General features: G+C 35.1%; 1 protein-coding gene and 1 long non-coding RNA gene across 2 annotated transcripts; one reads left to right on the forward strand and one right to left on the reverse strand.

The window, feature by feature from the left end:
- The first annotated feature begins 12,042 nt into the window (after positions 1-12,042).
- Positions 12,043-12,985, forward strand: LOC107775220 (uncharacterized). Its single transcript, XR_012694498.1, has 2 exons — positions 12,043-12,405; positions 12,575-12,985. It is a non-coding gene; the product is annotated as an uncharacterized LOC107775220 (long non-coding RNA).
- A 1,261-nt stretch (positions 12,986-14,246) lies between these two features.
- LOC107775219 (small ribosomal subunit protein eS24z) lies at positions 14,247-16,994 on the reverse strand. Its single transcript, XM_016594929.2, has 6 exons — positions 16,854-16,994; positions 16,676-16,751; positions 16,520-16,561; positions 15,693-15,863; positions 14,570-14,656; positions 14,247-14,459 (listed from the first exon to the last, which is right to left on the reverse strand). Exons 2-6 carry the CDS (start codon positions 16,745-16,747, stop codon positions 14,430-14,432), a joined length of 402 nt encoding a protein of 133 aa, XP_016450415.1. The 5' UTR covers positions 16,748-16,751; positions 16,854-16,994; the 3' UTR covers positions 14,247-14,429.
- Positions 16,995-20,890: the final 3,896 nt, after the last annotated feature.

Below are 20,890 nucleotides of genomic sequence, written 5' to 3' on the forward strand. Positions count from 1 at the left end.
GAGCTAGTACCCTAGAGATCAAGTAACGACGAATCGATAACCGACCCCGCCGTAGTGAGGATGCTTGGGAATCTCTTCTAAAGAATCGAACCAGGTTCGTGGAAGCTCTTACAGCAACCGTCTTTTGAGGAAACGATCCCAGAACTCACTTTACAAAAATTCGGAATGCTGAAACTCCCTAGGTGCGACAGGACCTCGGATCCCTATGGGTGCACCACCACTTGCGCATGCTTGTTCAGAGGCAACGACCTCCAAGATGATGAGTTCGAGCCTGTATCGCTGAGGAAGTTCGAAGAAACTCTCTTGAAAGAAACCATGACGCAGCGCCACTGCCTGGCACTTGACCTCACAGACTCGCTTACCATACCAGTGTGTTCCTCCGCGGAAGCACGCGCAGGTGCCATCAAAGCAGTATCGAGAGGGTCCGATACACCTGAGGCCGAACGAAGAAGAAATAAAAGTCACAGAAAGCCGCACCCGATTCCCTGATAGGATGAATGGGATCGCTCCCGGTTTCGGATGATCAGGCAACACAGGCCTTCACCCGAAGCCTAAACGAAGAATGCCCAACGACTCCAGGACATTTCAAGAGAAGCCTGATCAGATACCCAGTCGAGGTCTGGTTGGATGCCCATACCCTGCACCAGCCCCGAATTGAGTCTGTGGACAACCGTCCGGGAACCTCCTTGGGTCCGATATATCCAAGCAGACTCCCGGCAAAGAAGCTTCCAAGATATTACATCGTTCTCTCTCCATTTTGAATATATCTTCCTATCTTTCCCTATGAACTACAATCTCATTAAAGAAACTCATTCTGTCTCTCACGAATTCTATTTTTTGATGCTCTTCCTTCATTTTTTGTTCATATCTTTCAAGTTGGTAGATAACCAAAATATAATATACAAATCAAAATGAAATACGGTGAAAGAAAAATAATGGAAACATTGGTTAAGAAAATAATGAACCTTTTATAGATGAAGATCTTATTCAATACATATGGAGCAAAAAACCATCAAATTTAATGTGCAAACGAACCACAATCAGAGGCAACGAGCGGAAACCTTTCGAACCGAACTCGACTTCGACCTCTTCGGGCTAGTATTTTGGGCTATCTTTTAAATTGAGTTTGAAGCTTTTGGATTTGATTTTTGGTGTGATTTAGCTCCTATTTTTGAGGTATTTTTTTTTGTCTTAAATAAGGTAATGAATGGCTATATTGTTTTTGAAAGAAATAGGTAGAAAGAATGAAACTAGTAGAAATTCTCTTTAGCATAGAAGAAGAAAATTTGTTTTCTCTCAATTTCCTCCCCTCTTCCCTCTCCTATTCTTCAAATATTTCTCTTCTACTTATAGGAGAATTTTTGAAAATTTTCAGATTTTTTTTATATTATTTTATTATTTTTTTATTTAAAAGAAATACCACTTACATTGGTTTTCTTTTTTTTATAAAAAGAATTCTCACTTTTATTTACTTTTATTTTTTAAATTCCAACTTTAATTACTTTTATCTTATTTAAAATCCTACTTTTTTATTTTTTTAATTTTTTAAAAGAGAATTCCACTTATTTTACTTTTCTTAAAAAAAACAATTCACTTTCTTTTGCTTTTCTTTTTTAAAAATTCTACTTTATTTTACTTTAAATTTTCAGCTACCTTTATATTTATTTTTTAATTCCAACTTTCTATTACTTTTTATTTTTTAAAATTTCCACAAAACTTTACTTTTATTTTTTTAATTTTCCACTTTCTTTTACTTTTTAAAAGAAAATTCCACCTACTTTTACTTTTATTTTTTTTAATTCCATACTTCCCTTTTTCTTATTTTTTTAAATCTCTCCCCAAAATTTTAAAAAAAAATTAATATTTTTCGGATTTTTTATTATTATTTAAAAATAAAAATAAAATAATATTAATAGTAATAATTCACCTTCTAAAATTTTGTATTTTTAACCTATAATAAAAAGTGTAACAACGCTAAAAATTGTAGGTTAAAACCCCTAAAATATTTACATAGAAGAAGTGACAAAAAAAAAAATATTTTCAAAAATTAGGTGCTCATAGTAGTAACTTTAACCTAGTAGGATATGTTGATGCTGACTATGTAGGTTTCTTTGTAGACATGAAAAGTACCTTAGGTATGGCACACTTCCTTGGTTCATGTCTCGTGTCATGGGCTACTAAAAAGTAAAATTCAGTGGCCTTATCTACTGCTAAAGCTAAGTATGTTGTTGTTCTTTCATGTGCTCAATTGCTGTGGATCAAACAACAGTTAATGGATTTTGGAATTGATGTTGGTTGCATCCCTATTTTTTGTGATAACACTAGTTCTATTAGTATGACAAAGAACCTGGTTCATCATAAGATAACTAAGCACATAGATGTTAGGCACCATTTTGTAAGGGACAACTATGAGAAAGGCCTAATCATTGTAGAGTTTTGTGTTACTGATAAGCAAATTGCTGACATCTTTACAAAAGCACTGAGTAGAGAGAACTTTGAAAGGAACAAGTTATAATTAGGGATGATTAAGATCACCTAATGGAACTAGTTCAGAATGCACAATGAAAAAAAATTTGTAAGAAAATCTGGAACTTGTGTAAATAACTAGATTAATCGTTGCTCAGTCTCATACTCTAAATAGTATACTCATGTGCCATGTGTTAATATGACTCACTGATCTCTAACTAAATTTTCTCTATTTTGGCAAATTGAGACATGATCAAGAGAATTCTCAATGAAGAACCTAGTTCATCAGTACTGGTTTATCTGAATAATGAGATATGTTTTCTACACTCTACACACTTAGAAATACTAATATTTACTTCATGAGCAGAGTCCTTTCTATGTTCAAAAACTTCAAAAGCATATCCTTTTAAGTTTGAACAAGTTCTGTTTCAACTAGACCCCTTACCGTGTTAAAATGCCTAGACTCTAGGGAAGCCTAACCGCCTGTTCAACCTGAAATTTCAGGGTAATTAGATTTCTATTTGACTACTAAAAGCTATTGTTGTATATTTGTAAGCACGTGATTTTTGCCCTATATGAGAATTACTCCCAAAAAATTCAAAAAATAAAATAATTTTTCTTGGTGTGCAATTTTTGTGATATTTTGTGTAACTATTTGTATGTTTGTCTATGAATGTTTATTTGTTAAATTAATAAAAAAATACAAAAATAGGCATTTTTTGCATTTTTAGCATTTAATGTCCAAATGAACAATTTTATGCTTAATTATTACTTAATTGTGCGTTAATTGTTATTGGAAGTTAATTTGCGCTTTTATAACTTAATTTAGTTCTTAATAATAATATAAGTACTTTTATAATTTAGTTTTAGAAAAATAAAAGAAGAAAAGAGAACAAAAATACAAAGAAAAATCGGATTGGGCCACTTCTTCAATTTCAAACCACAGGCCCAAATAATTGCCCAACTTTCCCCATGACCCGGTTCGTTTCAAACCGGGTCGACCCGGTCCGCTCCATTAACCCAACACCCCATCTTCATTTTTGTCCAACACAAAACAAAACCAAAAAAATAAAAAATAAAAGGTGAATTATCACTATTAATAGTTTTATTTTTTGTTTTTTTATATATAAAAAAAATCCGAAAATATTTTTTTTTTTTTATTTTTTTTAAAAAAACATATATAATAATTTCGGGAATGATTTTAAAAAAAAAGTAAAAGAATGTAGAAAATTTTAAAAAAAATAAAAAGATTTAAAAAAAAATTAAAAGTAAAAGAAGGTTGGAATTAAAAAAATAAATATAAAGGTATCTGAAAATTTAAAAAAATTTAAAGTAATTGAAAGTCGCATTTTTAAAAGAAAAAGAAAAGATAGTGGTTTGTTTTTTAAAGAAAAGTTAAATAAAGTGAGATTCTCTTTTTAAAAAAATAAAAAGTGGGATTTTAAATAAGATAAAGTAATTAAAGTTGGAATTTTAAAAATAAAAGTAAATAAAGGTGGGATTTCTTTTTCTAAAAAAATAAAAGCAATTTGTAAGTAGGATTTCTTTTAATTAAAAAAATAACAAAATAAAAAAAACTGAAAATTTCGAAAATTTTGCTATAAATAGAAGAGAAAATTTAGGAATAAGGGGTGGAAAAAAAAGAGGAAAAACTAGATAGAGAGAAGAAAAAAAGAGGGGACGGAGTGAGAAGTATACACCCGATATACATTCTGGATACACTGAATATACAGGGGCAGAATTCATTTTGAAGAGTTTTGAAGTTGAAAAAGAATAGTTACTGTTTCATTGCCTCGCTTAGTATCTGAAATAGTCAGAACCTTCCTGCCTTTTACTTCTTCTCTATACTTGGAGTCGTTTATAGTCTCCTGGGTTTTCTGCTATTCCTACTGTTACTGGTCTATTCCTGTGTTGCTGGACTGTCGTTGATGTGCTGCATTGTTACTACTGTTGCTGCTTCTCATCTTCATCTTCTCTTGTTTTCCAATACCAGGTACACGAATGTAATACTAGTTATTGCAAGCTAAAAATGTGGAAGCATGAATACATATGAAGAATCGAATTTTGAAGTTTTAATTTCGCTTTTTCTCTGTTCCTTTTATTGATTGTATTTAGGCTATTTTATGTATTATTGAATAATAATTGGAATAAGAGAAAATAACATAAGTTAGTCTTTAATGAATCGGCTTGGCAAAACGGGTTAATTCACTAGCTACGAAGGTTCTAAGATTATCAACAGTAGGTTAATCGTGAACAAGTACTTAAACTTAGCTAAGACATGAATTTTAACTAAATTTCGTGAATTAGGTATTAAGGCATGATTTGAGTTCAAACAAAATTAGAAGAACGTTTAAGTCTAATAAACTTTCTATTAAGCTTTAGTAATTATGGTTAAATCCAGTTTCAAATGGTTGTGAATAATTAATTCCAATAGTTTTTTATATATATATAACAATGCGAGCTTCAATCTAACTATATTTGATTCTTTTGAATATTAGTTGTCGAATTTTTATTTTATTTATAATTTCGAATTTTTTTTTTAGTAAAATTCTTGTTCATCAATATTTGTATTAATATAGCAATTAGTATGCCATGCTTTCTTAAAAAAAAAAAAAAAAAAAGCTCGTAATTAATTAGGATTTTCTTTATTTATTTTAGAGACTAATTTTAATAGAAAAGATGTAGTCGCTTTAGGATTTGTCCATTTAAAATAAATGAGATGAGCCTCGCCTAGTAAAATGTATAGATTGCGGGGCCCTCACAAATGTATGTGTTAATTACTTAGAACTCGGGATCGGCCGCTTAGCGAACTTCACGGCCTTTTCTCAAAATAACCCTGCGCTAGTCGCTTTAGGCGCGTATTTAATAATGTTATCTCCTTAAACTCGGGTGCACATTTATGTGACCCAAATCCAAATTTCAACCGAGTCGAGATATGCCAAACAACTACGGGTGCATTGATGTAACGTGGTTCGAGATATGTTTCCACGACGTAGCAATTCTCGTAAAATAATAACAATAAGTAAGAAATCGGTAAAAAGATAAAATTTTGCACATAAGTTCATATTTGTATAAAATCAGATAATCAAGCCGAATATAACAGTTGAGCGACCGTGCTAGAACCACGGAACTCGGGAATGCCTAACACCTTCTCCCGGGTTAACAGAATTCCTTATCCGGATTTCTGGTGCGCAGATTGTAATATGGAGTCATTCTTTTCCTCGATTCGGGATTAAAATTGGTGACTTGGGACACCCTAAATCTCTCAAGTGGCGACTCTGAAATAAATAAACAAATCCCGTTTCGATTGTCCTTTAATTGGAAAAAAACTCCCTTGCACCCTCGCGGGTGCGGAAAAAGGAGGTGCGACAATATTAATTATCCTCCTCCTTTAAATTCATCATCATCACCATTGCCACTCTCCCATAATTTTCAAAACCGTAAAAAAAATTCTGTTTTCTCTTCTTTTCTCTTCCAAAACTCAAACCATACATTTTTTCAGAATTTAGAGAAAATGACCAACCCTAAAATAACCCCGGTACACCTCCACCACCTACCCCCTCCGATTCTTCCACCACTCCTTAACCCAGAACTACCCCTCAACCTAGGAGAAGACGAGTAAAGTTGCTTGCTCGAAAAACTGTGGCTATAGGTGTGCTTTCCAAGAAATTAAACACACAGTTAATAGCCAGTCAAGCCCAAGATTCCCAAAATTCTGATGATTCTTTTAAGTCTGTGAGTGAGGGAGAAGGAACTGGGTCTTCTGATTTTGAGTAGGTAATATCTGTGCAAAATCCCTCTACTGAAGTAATTTCTGATCTAGCTGAAAATTTGGAAAATCGATTTGTTTTGGTTGGATCTGTTGTGGATGTGTAAATGCCTGAGTCAAGAAGGAGAGGAGGTAAAAATAAAAGAGAAAAATAAAAAGAGAGTGAGGATGTGCATAGTGATGAGAGGGGAAAAGGGAAAGAAGTAGTTGATTCTTCACCCACCTATGAAATGGTTAAAATGGCTATCTGTGGAGCTGAGCCAGAAAAGGTGGTAAAAAGTAGCAAGAAAATACGGGAAGTTGATCAGGGGAAGATGCTGAAGGACTAGTAAATCTTAGCAAGCATACAGATGAACCCGGTCCATCTGTTGAAGAGATGCTAGTAGATCTTCTGAAAACGGTTGGTGAGAGTTATAACCCCAAGAAAAAAAGAACTCCAAAGACTTCTGGCACAGCCAGAGCCAACAATAAAAGGAAGGTTGCTTCTACTGAAACTACTGAAACTCCTCTATCAAAAGGAAGGGCTACGAAGAGCAAGTTGAAGCAAAGTGAGAAGGAGTTGCAGAAAGTTATGCAAGAAAGTAAGAAGAAAGGGATGGACAAAGGGAAAGCAAAGGTGGCAGAGCCTGTTGAGGCTATTAATGTAGATGAGATGGACCTGGTCCATCAATGTGAACATGTGACTGGTGAGGTGGAGGTTCAAACCCCTAAGCCCAAGAAAGCCAAGACTTCCTCAAAGAGGTCTTCATCTGTATCCAAGTCTGCTGAACCCTCTACTTTGGTTAAACGGACAAGGTCTGCTGTGAAATCCAAACAAGTTATAATTACTGAAGAAGAAGACTAGAGTGGTGAAAAGGAGGATTAGCCTAATACTGAACAGGACAAGCTGGCCAAGTTTGGCAAACGCACTATCTTGAAAGGAAGACTTTTGAGGGACTTGGAGAAAGAAGGGATGGTTCTATTGCTTGAAAGGCTAGAGGTACATGGGTGGAAGGATATGATCCTTCAGATATATGGCAGGCTGGCCAGAAATAAGATTATTGAATTCATGACAAATGCAGAATTCAGGGATGGAAGAGTCACCAGCCTGGTGAAAGGGGTTCAATTGTCTTTTGATGTAAAAGAGCTGGGTGAAATCCTTGGTATACCTTCTGAAGGTTATGATGATTACACGAGTCAAAAATGGCCAAGTCTGGACTCTCTTCCTACCGCCCTAGTCATTACTAGGAAATTCGGTGATAACAAAGAAGTAAATGAGTCTAAGGTTGTGTATAAGAGTGAAATGAAGCCATCCCACAAGGTATTGTTTGAATTCATCAACAAGTGTGTGCTGCCTAGGCAGAAAAGAAGGCACATTGACAACTACATGGACTTGGTTTTGATGGAATGCCTAGATAGCGAGCGGCAGATCAATTGGCTTCGGTTTATAATCAAACTTCTGGATCGGGTTATCAATGGTTCTAAGGCAAATGCCACTCCATATGGCTTCATTCTCACTACTGTTCTTGCCTATTGTAAGGTGCCACTGAAGAAGTGGAAGAAGACCATTTTGGAATCAATACTTTGATTGCTTGTGATTATGAGGCCATTTCCATTCCCAATGAACCTGGTTCATCTAAAAAGACACCTATCAATAGCAAGGTCAGAGCTCTATTGCAGGAGAGTGGGGCAAAGGATGCTAAGATAGCAAGGCTGAAGACTCGTTTGGCAGAGGTAGAATTTGAGAGAGATGTTCTCAGAACTGAGCTTACAAAGGAAAAAGAGAAGAATGATGGAATTCTTCAAGACATGTTGCACCTTCTCCAAGCCGAAACCCAAACCTCCAGTTCTTCCAAGCCTTAATTTCCTAAGGCTTAATTTCCTGAACCTTACCTAGACCTTTTAGTGACCCAGATTAGGGATTTTTATATTTGTTATTCATGTTTTAACTGTTTTTGTTTCTTTTTGTAGATTGTAGCAGAATCATATTCTCTATCAATGAAGTTTGCTGCTTTTGCTCTTGTTGACTGTTTATCTTTCCTTGATAGTTTGAATGTGTAGTTGATTACTCAAAATTAATCCATGAATGCATTTGCAGTTGCCCCAATGGCCATGAGTAATTTTTAAAAATCTAGAAATCACACATTGTTTATTCAACTTTTCGATGATGCCAAAAAGGGGAAAAGATATTGTGCTTTATATTCTGAATAATGATTTTATAACCTAATGAACTCGGTTCTTAATGATAAGTGAAAAATGTTTTTAACATTGCATTGATGTTAAGCTGAGTTCTAGCACGGCCTAAGTGTATGAAAAATACAGAATTTGTCATCATCAAAAAGGGAAAATTTGTTGGCCCAAGTAAATGTTAGTTCTGAAGACTGACAAAGGAACTCAGACATGAACCAGGTCCATCCTAGTGGAGCACAGATACGGATATACTAGCATGTGGGATACACGTGAATGAGATACCTAACTTGATAGAAGTGATATCTCTTGATCTTGATCGAAAATGCTGCATATTGGATGAGGATAAGGACTCCTTACTCAAAGAGAACACAGGTTAAGAAAGGGAAGGAGTTAGAGATTGAGATCAACTAGAACTCTTTCACCAAGGAAGAGTAGCATCAGAATTCTAGTCAATCTTTATTTACTAACTCTATAAATATCAGTGTTGTTCTCTTTTACAGGTAACACACATAAGCAGAAGTTAAATGTGAATTGAGTGCAAAATAGCAAGGCAATTTTGCACGCAGTTCGTGTGTGATTCAAGTGTGCAAACCTGAAGCTACTTGAACCAGATAGAAGAACTAGTTCCAAGTGCCTGTCTTTTATTCTAATTCAATTGTAGTAGGTGGTTTTATATTGTACCTTTCAGCTTTATCTAGAGGCAATTGTAATAGGTACTTAGAGTTTTCAAGTTAGAGTTAACTTGAAGTTGTCGCAACAGTGAGAGGTTGTTTGCTACAACGGAATTAGAGTTAGTCCTAGGTTTACAAAAGAGTTTTTATAAATGCAGTTTTTAGCTCAGTGATTTTAGTGTAGAGTTTGGGAAAATCCTACTGGAAAGTAGGTCGTGGTTTTTCACCTTTTGAGCCAGGTGTTTTCCACGTAAAATACTTGTGTTCTTTACTTTCCGCATTTACTAATTCTGCAATAGTAGGTTAAGGAACACTTAGAAGAACCATGTCCTTCCATAATCAGTTTAAGCGAAAAGTCGATCACCACACAAATTATCTCTCCCCTCCCCCCTTGTGTGGTATTAAAGTATAAAACATCATCCAGTATAATATACTGGAGATCTAGTATGATATACTGGAGTTCCAGTATAATATACCGGTCCAGCATAATATGCTGGAAGTTCGTACACAGGTGCTCCAATCTCTAGTATATTATACTGGAACTTTCCGCATGTTGGAGTTCCAGTATAATATGCTAGAAGTTCATACACATGTGCACTGATCTCCATTATATTATGCTGGAACTTTCTGTGTTGCAAAAAAATAATGGCTATTTTTCAATGACTTTACAAACGCTGGCTATTTTTGAATGACCAGTCCGAAAATTGGCTTGCTCGTGCTATTTTTACATTGAATTATCATTTGTCAACTTTGCGCTCACAAAGATAAAGGTGGCAACGGGAGAGACACCAATATAGAGAATTGTTTGTTTGCTTCAAAGTTGGAGTACTTGATCCCCTCTCGACACTATGTTGCCTTTTGTAATAGCTATTATTAATGCCATCAAGTTGTTTTTCATTCTCATTCTCTTTTTTGTTCTCTCAATTGCTTTTCACATCAATTTTTTCGTACGTCACTGACAATCTCATCTAGCGTACGGAGGGAACTCTAGTTGGCGGAAAATAACCACACAGACTTCGGCTGTTTAGCCTTTCCGTAAAGTATTGAGCTGGAAAATTCATTACTTATGAGTTGATTGGCAGTGTGATATCTATTGTATTACTGCACAATTGTGCCAAGGCAAGAAAACAATAAATTTACAACTTAAATAGAATTTGATAATGTTCAAAATATCATATATTTTTTTAAAGAAAGAACTAAAAGACCATTTGTACATCCCCACTAGTGTAAGTGCCAAACAAAAGCATGCATTTGGATTGAAATAAAGACTAGTGATAATGATTTCAACGTGAAAAACTTCTGTCCCAGTTTACCAACAAATATGATGACTTGAAGAAGCAAAAGGATGAGAATTAAGTAGGCGTTTGGACATAAGAATTGTAAAATTTGGGGAAAAAGTGAATTTTTTTTTCAAGTGAAAATGGTATTTGAAAATTAGAGTTGTGTTTGGATATGAATATAATTTTGGGATGTTTTTGAATTTTTGTGAGTGATCTGAAGTGAAAATTTTGAAAATAGTTTTTTGGAGTTTTTTAAATTTCGAAAAAATCCGAAATTTATTTTCAAGTGAAAATCAAAAATTTCATGACCAAACACTAATTTTGAAAAAAGTGAAATACATTCGATAAAAAAGAAACGGGCCCTAAGAAAGTGCAAGAAATGTGGTTGGTGAATTGGCTGTTTAGCTTGGGCTCCTTGTTAGCTATGTGAAGCTGGATTGATGTCTCCTCTTCCAAAGTTTGGTTACCAATTACAACATCCTTTTATAACCTTTGAATTTTGATAGGACCAGATGTACATTATCGTAAACTAGATGTGTTTGCACTCGTGGTTTCGACTCAACTATGAATATATATAAATAATTAAGTTCAAGATATATAATTATAGGTCTATTGTTGCAAAAAGAAGTGAGTGCAGTAATATTTTGCACCTATTACTTTGAAATCTTGGATCACACATGTTTGGTAGGAGTAACATCTTTCTCACACGTGCAAATACGAATCCAAAATTTAAATTTTATGAGTTCAATCTTTAAGATTTTTAACATGAACCCGTTATATTTTTAAGGTTATGGATTCATACTATTATTTGTTGAATTTTTACACATAAATATATATTTTGTATCGAAAGTACTGCTGAGACGTCAAAAGTATTTTGTTTTTCTCCAAAACCATTCTAACTTGCTGTATTAGTCAAGAAAACGTCGAAGTTGAGGGGGAAAAAAGGGTATTCTAGATGTTTACTATTATATCATATGCTTAGTTCTATGCACATTCAGAAAATCATTGAATTAAAATTCACAAGCAATTCAGACAATCATATGCAGTTGATGTTTCACTTTCCTGCTTTTGTAACTTGGATGGACAGACAATGACCACTCACATACTCAATTAATCATCTTAATTAATCAACAAGGTTTTGTAAACTTTGTTGCAATGGCTGGAGTTGCAACAATATCTCGCTAACAAAGTAAATAACCTTTGGAAGAAGTAAGCAGTTTATATTGTTAAATTCTTACGCAAAACAATCTGAGATTGGATGCATAAACATAATTTCTGTAAGTTTTTTCAATTTTTATTGTTCTTTACTTTTTTTCAACTAGTAGGTTGGCGAAATTCTAAGTGATGAAAATTCAGTTCTTAGGCTATGTTATTGCAGGCTAAAATTTTTTGTTGTAAATATATATAAAAAATTATCTCGCATTCATGCAAGGGCTAAGGAAGGGTTGGGGTGAGATTTAGACAGACTATCCCAATGTAAGCATTAATGATTACTTTCACAGTTCAAATCCGTGACTTATAGGTAACACGAAGAAAGCTTTACCATCGCTTCGAGGCTTCCCTTCTCCCTTGTGTTTATAACTTGAAATCTTATCGTAAATATATCTTTTCTGGACTGCCCTGTCTCAACTCTCAACCTAACCATTTTGCTGCAACTACTTCTCTGCCTCAGACATTGAGACTTAGAGGAACAATCATCAATAACCACACCATGCCTGTTACATTAGGAAAAAATCTTCATTTCTGCTTCACCAAATCTAAACGTCCAATGCCATCACAATCCTCCAATATCCATGAAAATCAAGAACATCATAACATGCCATTTTTCAACTCCCTTTACGAATTTACACTCGAATGTGACATCGAAGAAGCTACTATTCCTGATTTCTCCACTGTCCTCGCTTCGCGACGATTCTTTTTCTCTTCCCCTGGCAACTCCAACTCCATTATTGACTCCTCATTCATGTCTTCCTCCATAGAATCAACTTCTTCGTTATTGCAGCAGGCAGAGGTAGATTCAGAATTTGAACTGATAAGTTCAACCTTTAAGGTTCTTACTTCTAAACTTATCTTACTTTTGAAATTATCGATACGGAATTATCTTTGTTAGTATATTTTTTTTTTGGTTGGTATTTTCACACTTACATTTATTTTTCGTATTAAAAGTACGGATTCAATTGAACTCATTAAACAAAAGCTGCATCCGCCTCTGATTGCAGGCTGAGCATCAGGGATCTGACACACTTTTAGATGGCTGCTCTGCTATTCCAACTCTCTCCAAACCCATATTTGGACTTCAGGAGATCCATGCAAGAAATAGTGGAGTCATGTAACTTGAGTGATACAAGAGCCAATTGGGAGTCATTGCATGAGCTTCTCATTTGTTATCTTGCCTTAAATCCAAAGAGCACGCACAGATACATATTTTGTGCATTTGTTGACCTTCTTGCCAGCCTCATGGCTTCCAAAGCAGTACATGGAGATTCACAGGGAGTTTCTGGATTTAAATTTGACGAATTCACCCTTTAAATGTGGGTTTAAATTTTAATATTTGTTACAACAATTTTAGAGATTTTTCACATGTATATTAATGTTTCGCGTAAAAAATATTAGATTTAGTTGAAATACGATCATAACTGTCTACGGAATCAAGAATATATCTTTTGATCCTCCTCGCTCCAAAAACATAATTTAGTATTGCGATATTAAGTTCTATTTAATTGGTGTAAACTCTACAGGATCAACGGATAATAGATAAGAAAGGTCAACTTTTGAACCTGTTCCAAAGTCATTTGAGGATTCAATTTGTGCAAGTAATTAAAATTTCACCAAGAATTGTTCTTAATTACAAGAAGCAACTTCTTAATTGAGTAGCAGTGTGCATTAAACATAGATGTTGGCAGCTAATGAGTATCATGTGCATAACAACAAACATCCCTTTGTTGTCTTTCATAGTACGAATCTGTCTCCTGTCATCCTTTAGTACAGACTACTACAGTGTCTTCTTATTGGATTGCTATTGGAAGTTGTGCAGTGCCACATTGCTATATACACACTGATAATGTTGCAGTAGTAATAGTCCAACAGGTAGAAACAAGGATTAGGTGGAACTAGGTTATATATATGAAAGCAAAGACAAAATTAGACTACCAATATAATTTAACGGTGTTAGGAGGTTAGTCACTATATTTATAAATGTCAACAAACACTTACAAAAATGTACCTTACAATTAAGGTTTAGTGACTTGAATATTGTGTAGTTTTTTGGTTGCATAGTCAATGCATAAAGCTTAAACTCTTAACGAGCCCGCGACTCTAAACAAAGAAAAAGAGAACCGTAGCTAAAATCTGTAGCTCATGAAATAAGCAATGCTCGTTTGAGCAGGTAGAAGTTGAAGCTTTGAATGTCATTTCATAAGAGGGACTGCCACAGAGAAATTGAATATATAGTATTCCAATGTAGAATTGTGCAAGATTCGAGTACATTAGATGGTTTGTCTATCACATGACCACATTGTCGAAAACCAATCCAAGCATATTCCCATTATGGTACAATTTTGGATGTACATCACAATTTGGATGTAATTCATCACAATGGTATACTTATAATTGATCACATTATAATATCTTCCTTAAACAAAGCTTATGAATAAAATTCTGTTTTACTCCAAATATCTTCTTACAAAGGAGGTGGGAAATTGGAGCAGAAAACATATATCTAAAAGTGTTCACATATACTATGCGTTACTTTCCAATTTCTAAGTTATACTTGAGCAAAGTAAGAAATCAAAGAAAGTTGGTTAAGAACATACTGTTTCTATTCGGATAAGTTGGTTTCCTAATCATTTCCTTGTCGGAACATTTGATATGGTAATTATAAAACAGAGAAAATGTTAAGAAAAAAGCTTCACTCCCAAATTCTCTAAGTTAAGAAAAACTAGCACATAAACTTGCAAAATGAATTTGCGTGACTCAACCAAAATTGAAAGGATTCGGCATAAATGTCCAGAGAAACATAAAAAAAATACGGCAAATATTTTCTGCATTTGGTTTAAAGGAACTGTTCCTGGCAGATCATTTCTTCTTAGCATCTCCTGCCTTCGTCTGCAAAATTCATGCAACCAAGAACATCAGCACAAGAATAAAATAAATGATACGAATCCAATAAACCCTCTCTTCGTCGTAGCTGAAGAGGCACAAATAAAAACCATTACCTTCTTGACACCGCGTACTTTCTTGGCTCTGTTCTTCCGCTCCTTCATCTGCTTCCTAGACTTCTCGACCTTTGTGTCTAATCCATTCTGCAAGTGTTGTTCAACAGTCAAATAAATTAGCCGAAAACATATTAATCATTAAGCCTGCCGATTTGATGCTGAAGGTGCACTCAACATAATGGAGCATGAAAACTAAAGCATTTATTTACTTAAAGATAAGACTGTTATACTTGAAGATAGCTACTTGAATTAGCATCATAGGCCACAATACTAGAACAGCTCAATAAGATATACTCACAATAAAGCAATATGACAAATGCATCACAAACCAGAATCTAAATGAGCAAGGATAGGACTGGAGGAAGAGAATGGGTTTAAAAAAACCACATGACTTTATGGACACATAGCTCAAACAAATGCAGCCTTTTATACAACATAGCTCAAACTAATGCAGCTAGCAATTACTTTTTGATAGCAAAAGAGCAGAAGATAACATTATTGAGGATGTGTAAGACTGTCAACTTCTGAAAAATGAAGAAACTGCACATGCGGGTTTTTATATCAAGTAGTCCTTGTTGATAAACAATTCCAACAAAAATAGCAAAATGACTAAGTTAAGATGGCATATGCTGTAAACATTTCTCATAAATCAATTACTTGTGTATGTTAAATTATAACATGTACTTTATCTGGGATTAATATTATTGAGCTGAAGATAGTACACAAAGATCCTTCACTGCCAAAATTCTCTAATACATATTTTATGCATTAAAACAAACAATGAGCAATGAGATAACTGAATGCAAGAAATCTTGTACTTATCTCAAATCTTATCACAAAAAGAACTTCAGCAACAAGATAAATTGTTTTTATAATTTCATGCTTATACTCGTTTGAAGAACAAAACCAGCACAAAGTGCAATTGAAAAACAATATCAATGCATTTTTCACACTAAGGCTCAGCATGGATGTCTCAAGAATGAACTTGCAAAACAATTCAAAAGATTATAAGCTATCAGGTGATATTAGATCCTTTCCAACTATTAAAGGAGTTGTAATACCACATTACCTTCTTGACTTAATGACTTTTATGCTAACATAAATAAGTAATATGAATTCTTACCCTGATCAGCCTGTACTTTGGCTCGTATTTCTTCGCATTCTCAACCGAATCATAGATCAAGCCAAAACCAGTAGATTTGCCTCCTCCAAAGTGGGTCCTGAACTTAAACACAAAGATTGCATTTGGATCCTTCACCTCATACATCCTTGCTAATTTCTCTTTCAACTCGGCCTGCAATGACATTTTAAACAGGTGGGACATAAGAAATTAAATCAAAAGCATATGAAACTCGAATAAGCTGTACATGCTTTGCTTTCTCTATTTCCTATACCAATCAACTACATCTCAATTGTGAACTAGTTGGATTCGAATATTTGAATCCTCGGTATCTGCTAAAAGGATTCATTATTATTGGACCATTTTCAAGCTGGCCGTTAACCTACCTCAACCTTCCTCATTTACCCGAGCTTGCAACAAGCTATGTTCTGCAATCCACACACAAATGGAGTTCTCTCTCTCAACGACAACTAAGATAATAGCAACTAGCGTCAATTCCAGACTTGTTGAGTCGGCCTCGGCTATATGAATCCTTACAACCAATTCCAGTACTAAATTATGAATGTTTATAGAAATAGAAAAACTTGAAAAAAACACATATTTTGCCTTCTCTTATATTTCCAATATTACGACTACCGCTAACTTTTTCTAACATTTCTAGTAACCATCTAATTCATTAGGGACCTCTCATTAGTCAGTAGAATCAAAGAGAAAAGAATGGATCTTGTAGTATAAGTCGCATTAACAACTAAATTGCTGAAATTGCAAAAGGCACTCAACAAAAATAACCAAACAAACGTAAATAAGGCGGACGAAAAAGATTGTCTAACCTTAGAAACATTGGCCCTTCCAGGATGCAAGACATCGATAATCTGAAAAATTAAACATGCCAATTAGAACAGATTAAAACATACAAGTAACAAGTACGAGGTTTAAGATAAGCAGTGCAGCTTGCAACATAGATAATATAAGTGTTAAAGACTTACGAATTGTTTCCTTGCAAGAAGACGATTGGTCATGAACTTCCTTGTTCTAATTGTCACTGCTTTGTCCGCCATTTTTCTGTTAAAAACAATTAAATTTTACTTGCATTTGCATCTACATATACGCATTCATGATTCAACTAAATAAAACGAAGAGATAAAAATTGGGTAGAAATTATACTTGTATGCCTCTGCAATATACTCCGGCGCCCCTGTTCTGACTGCTGCCTCACAGACTTTTCTCAACTTTGCAGAAATGGAGACTTTTGTCTTAGGGTTTTAAGTTGTTAGAAGCTCCACGATACTATTGGGCCAATCAACGACCGGCTGGCCCATTGTTAATCGAGCATCAAAGTGGGCCGTTGTGGTTTTATGCTGGATGGACTTTTTTTTAAGAAGAATTAACTCAAATAGCCGCTCATCCAACCACTTAAACTAAAAATAGCTGATTGAGGTATAATATATGTATAATTTATGTATAATCTATATATATGGCTAAAAAAATAAACAATGAATATCGCCGGCTATTTGCGTAAAGATCCCTTAACTAAAACATTCGCTGGTCTAATCTCTTAAACTAAAAATAGCCGACAGATGTAATATATGTATAGTTGTATATAATTAATGTACAATCTATGTATATAGATAGTAAGCAACCTCCACTTCCAACCAAGATGTTCTGAGTTCGAGTTTCTCCAAGAGCAAGGTAGGAAGTTCTTGGAAGGAAGGATGTCGGGGGTCTATTTGGAAACAGCCTCTCTATCCCAGAGTAAGGGTAAGGTCTGTGTACATAGTACCCTCTCCAGACCCACTAAGTAGGATTATACTGGGTTTGTTGTTGTTGTTGTAATCTATGTATATCGAATATTGAACCTGACCGGCTATTTTTGTAATAACACCTTTTTTTAAATCACTGTTTATATTTTTATCCCGTTAAGAAACTTTTAGAGAAAATAGTCTTGTGTTAGTATTATAAAACACGTTTGCCAGAATTTGAAGCATTAGAAGTTCTAACGATCACCTGAATTTTTAGCCACAATGTCGAAGAAACCGGGTGATCAGCCATTTACAACAATTCTGACAATCACCCTAACTACTATTTTATTGGGGAAAAAATTGAGTCTGTATATTGAAGATGTCGTGTCATGACTCGTGGACTGGTCAAAAGGTCAAAACGCAATAAATAGCCAAGAGGCACGGGCGGCAACAGATATGGGGAGAAGAAAGCAACATAGGTGTGGGTCGTTACTCAAATGGCACGAGTCTCGTACCTATTCGAGTCATTTAAAGACCGAAGATCGGAAGAAGTTGAAGATACGAATCTGATTACGTAAAAGAGTTTAAATACAGCATTAAATATCAAATACGTTAGAAAATTTGTATTAAATAGAAATGATTGTGTAACGTTTCTTTCAATGTCATTTATTGCTCATAATTGCCTCATTAAGACAAAGACATTACACCTTCTCCTAGAATCAACTATAAAAGGAGAAGGACTCAACATCTGTAGACACACAAAATATTATTGAGATTACACTGAAATACAAAACTACTTATTACTTTATTATTCTCAGAAGTCTTCTATTATTTTCGTCTCCAGATTATCAGTAATCCGAATTTCTCTTTATTTCTAGCTTTGACCAAAGACTCAGATTTTTGATTAAACAAATTGGTTCTGTTACCGGGAATCTGATAATCTTCTCTTTTAAGCTACATTCCATCCGTTGTTATCATCATGTCAAACAATAATAACAACAACAACAATAACAGTGAAAACACCTTGGGAAACCATGAAAATCAAATCCATCAAAATCAAAGAGATTTACAGAACATTGTCGTGGTTCCCTCCCCTCAAAATTCACCACGTCAATCTCGTGAAGGCACTCCTGCTCCTGAATCTTGTGCTGATCAACAAGAGCAATCTGGACATTTTGAAGGGGCAGATGAAGCTTTACAAAAAGTAATTGATGCACGGGTTAGCAAAGCTCTTCAGGCTCTAGTTAGTCGATTACCTGTTGCACCACCCACACCTACGCCTAATAATAATACATTGGAGAATCCTCGTTCTGGCCTTGTTAATTCTGGAAATGGAGGAACCCCCAGTGAACCACAGGAAGGAGAACCAGGTAATTCAAATAATTCTCATTTGCAAAATTTAGTACTAACTTTGCAGAAACAACTTAAGGAACAAAATGAGCGCATCGAGCAAATCCCTGGAGTTCCCCCTATAATTAAAGGAGTGGATGTGGATAAATACTCACAACAACCTTGGAAACCAAGTGTTGCTCCCCTTCCAATCCCTAAAAAGTTCAAAATGCCTGACATCTCAAAATATGATGGCACAACAGACCCACATGATCACGTAACTACATTTACTACAGGTGTAAAAGGCAACGACTTGACCAAGCAAGAAATTGAATCAGTGTTGGTCAAGAAATTTGGAGAAACACTCACCAAGGGTGCATTAACCTGGTATTCTCTTTTACCTGAAAATTCTATAAACTCTTTTATTGAGCTTGTAGATTCTTTTATTAAAGCACACTCGGGAGCTCAAAAGGTTGAAAAAAGAATGGAAGACATTTTCAAAATTAAACAAGGGGACTCATAGTTGCTTAGAGATTTTGTTTATAGATTCCAACGTGAGAGGATGACTTTACCTCGTGTACCTGATAACTGGGCTGCAATAGCTTTTGCAAGCAACTTAAATGACAAAAGTTCAGAAGCCACGAGAAGACTTAAAGAAAGCCTTCGAGAGTTCCCTACAACCACATGGAATGACGTTTATAACAGGTATAGTACGAAGTTGCGAATTGAGGAAGATACCGTACCTCTGTTTCATCATAAAGAAAGGAGCAATTCCAGGAGATCAGAAACCGAAAAAAGATCAGGTGAAAACAGGTACGATCCATATATGGGACCTACAGGGAAAGACTTATGGTCAAAGTAGGATAGTCAACGATATGATCAAAAATCGAGGAACAGGGAATCTGGTTCTTCATCAAGGTTCAGAAATGACCGAAACAGACAAGAGTCACGAGATGATGACAGAAGTTTAAAGGCAAGGTTCGGTGGATATAACTTTAATGTCACTACCTCCGAGCTCGTAGCTGTTTTGAGGAGCATGGGAGATAAGGTACGATGGCCAAAAGAGATGCGGTCAAATCCAAATAGACGCAATCCAGACCATTGGTGCGAATTCCACAATGATCACGGGCATAAAACTTCAGAATGTAGATTCTTACAAAGTGAAGTGGATCATCTATTGAAACAAGGGTATCTCACTAAGTTATTTAGTGAGAAAGGTAAGCAAGCCTATATGAAAAATAGGCAAAAGCCACCAAAGCTCCCTTCACCCAAGAGAACCGTGAATGTTATAAGTGGGGGAGAAGATATTCACGGTGTAACATATACGGCTTCCAACAAGGTTTCTAAAGTAACGATAACACACGGGAAACGGGTACGGCAGGTTTTAGAAAATGAAAGTATTTCTTTCGATGATGCAGATACCGAAGGAGTAATGACCTCACATAACGACGCACTGGTAATATCTTTACTTGTACATGATACTAATGTAAAACGAGTTTTGATTGATCCAGGAAGTTCCGTCAATATTATACTATTAAGGGTATTACATGAAATGCAAGATGAAGACAAAATGATACCTAAGGCGCATACCTTGTCCGGGTTCGACAATTCAAGTGTGGTAACAAAAGGAGAGGTAATTCTAACAACTTTTGCTGCAGGTGTTGTTAAAGAAACTAAATTTCAGGTAGTAGATATGGAAATGACTTACAATATGATCATGGGGAGACCTTGGATCCATGATATGGATGTTGTCCCATCAACTCTACATCAAGTTATTAAATTCCCATCACCATGGGGAATTTGCCAAATTCGTGGGGATCAGCAGACAGCCAGGAGTATCAATGCTGTAACAGATACGAGCATTGTAAATAAAGAAAAATAGCAATTACAGGAAATAGTTGAAGGTATCAAGGATCAAACCTCAACTGAACAAGAAAAGATAGATTTAGACTCGAGACCTGATACAATTCAAGAACCTGAAGAGAATGAAAATATCAAAACAACAATTAAAGAGCTCGAGGCTGTGATATTATTTGAGCAATGGCCTGAACGGAAGGTTTATATTGGAGACAATTTAAGCTCAAACATGCGAGGTATGTTGATTGAATTTTTAAAAGCTAATGTGGATTGTTT

Source organism: Nicotiana tabacum, chromosome 8 (assembly GCF_000715075.1).
Source record: "Nicotiana tabacum cultivar K326 chromosome 8, ASM71507v2, whole genome shotgun sequence".
Lineage (NCBI taxonomy): Eukaryota > Viridiplantae > Streptophyta > Magnoliopsida > Solanales > Solanaceae > Nicotiana > Nicotiana tabacum.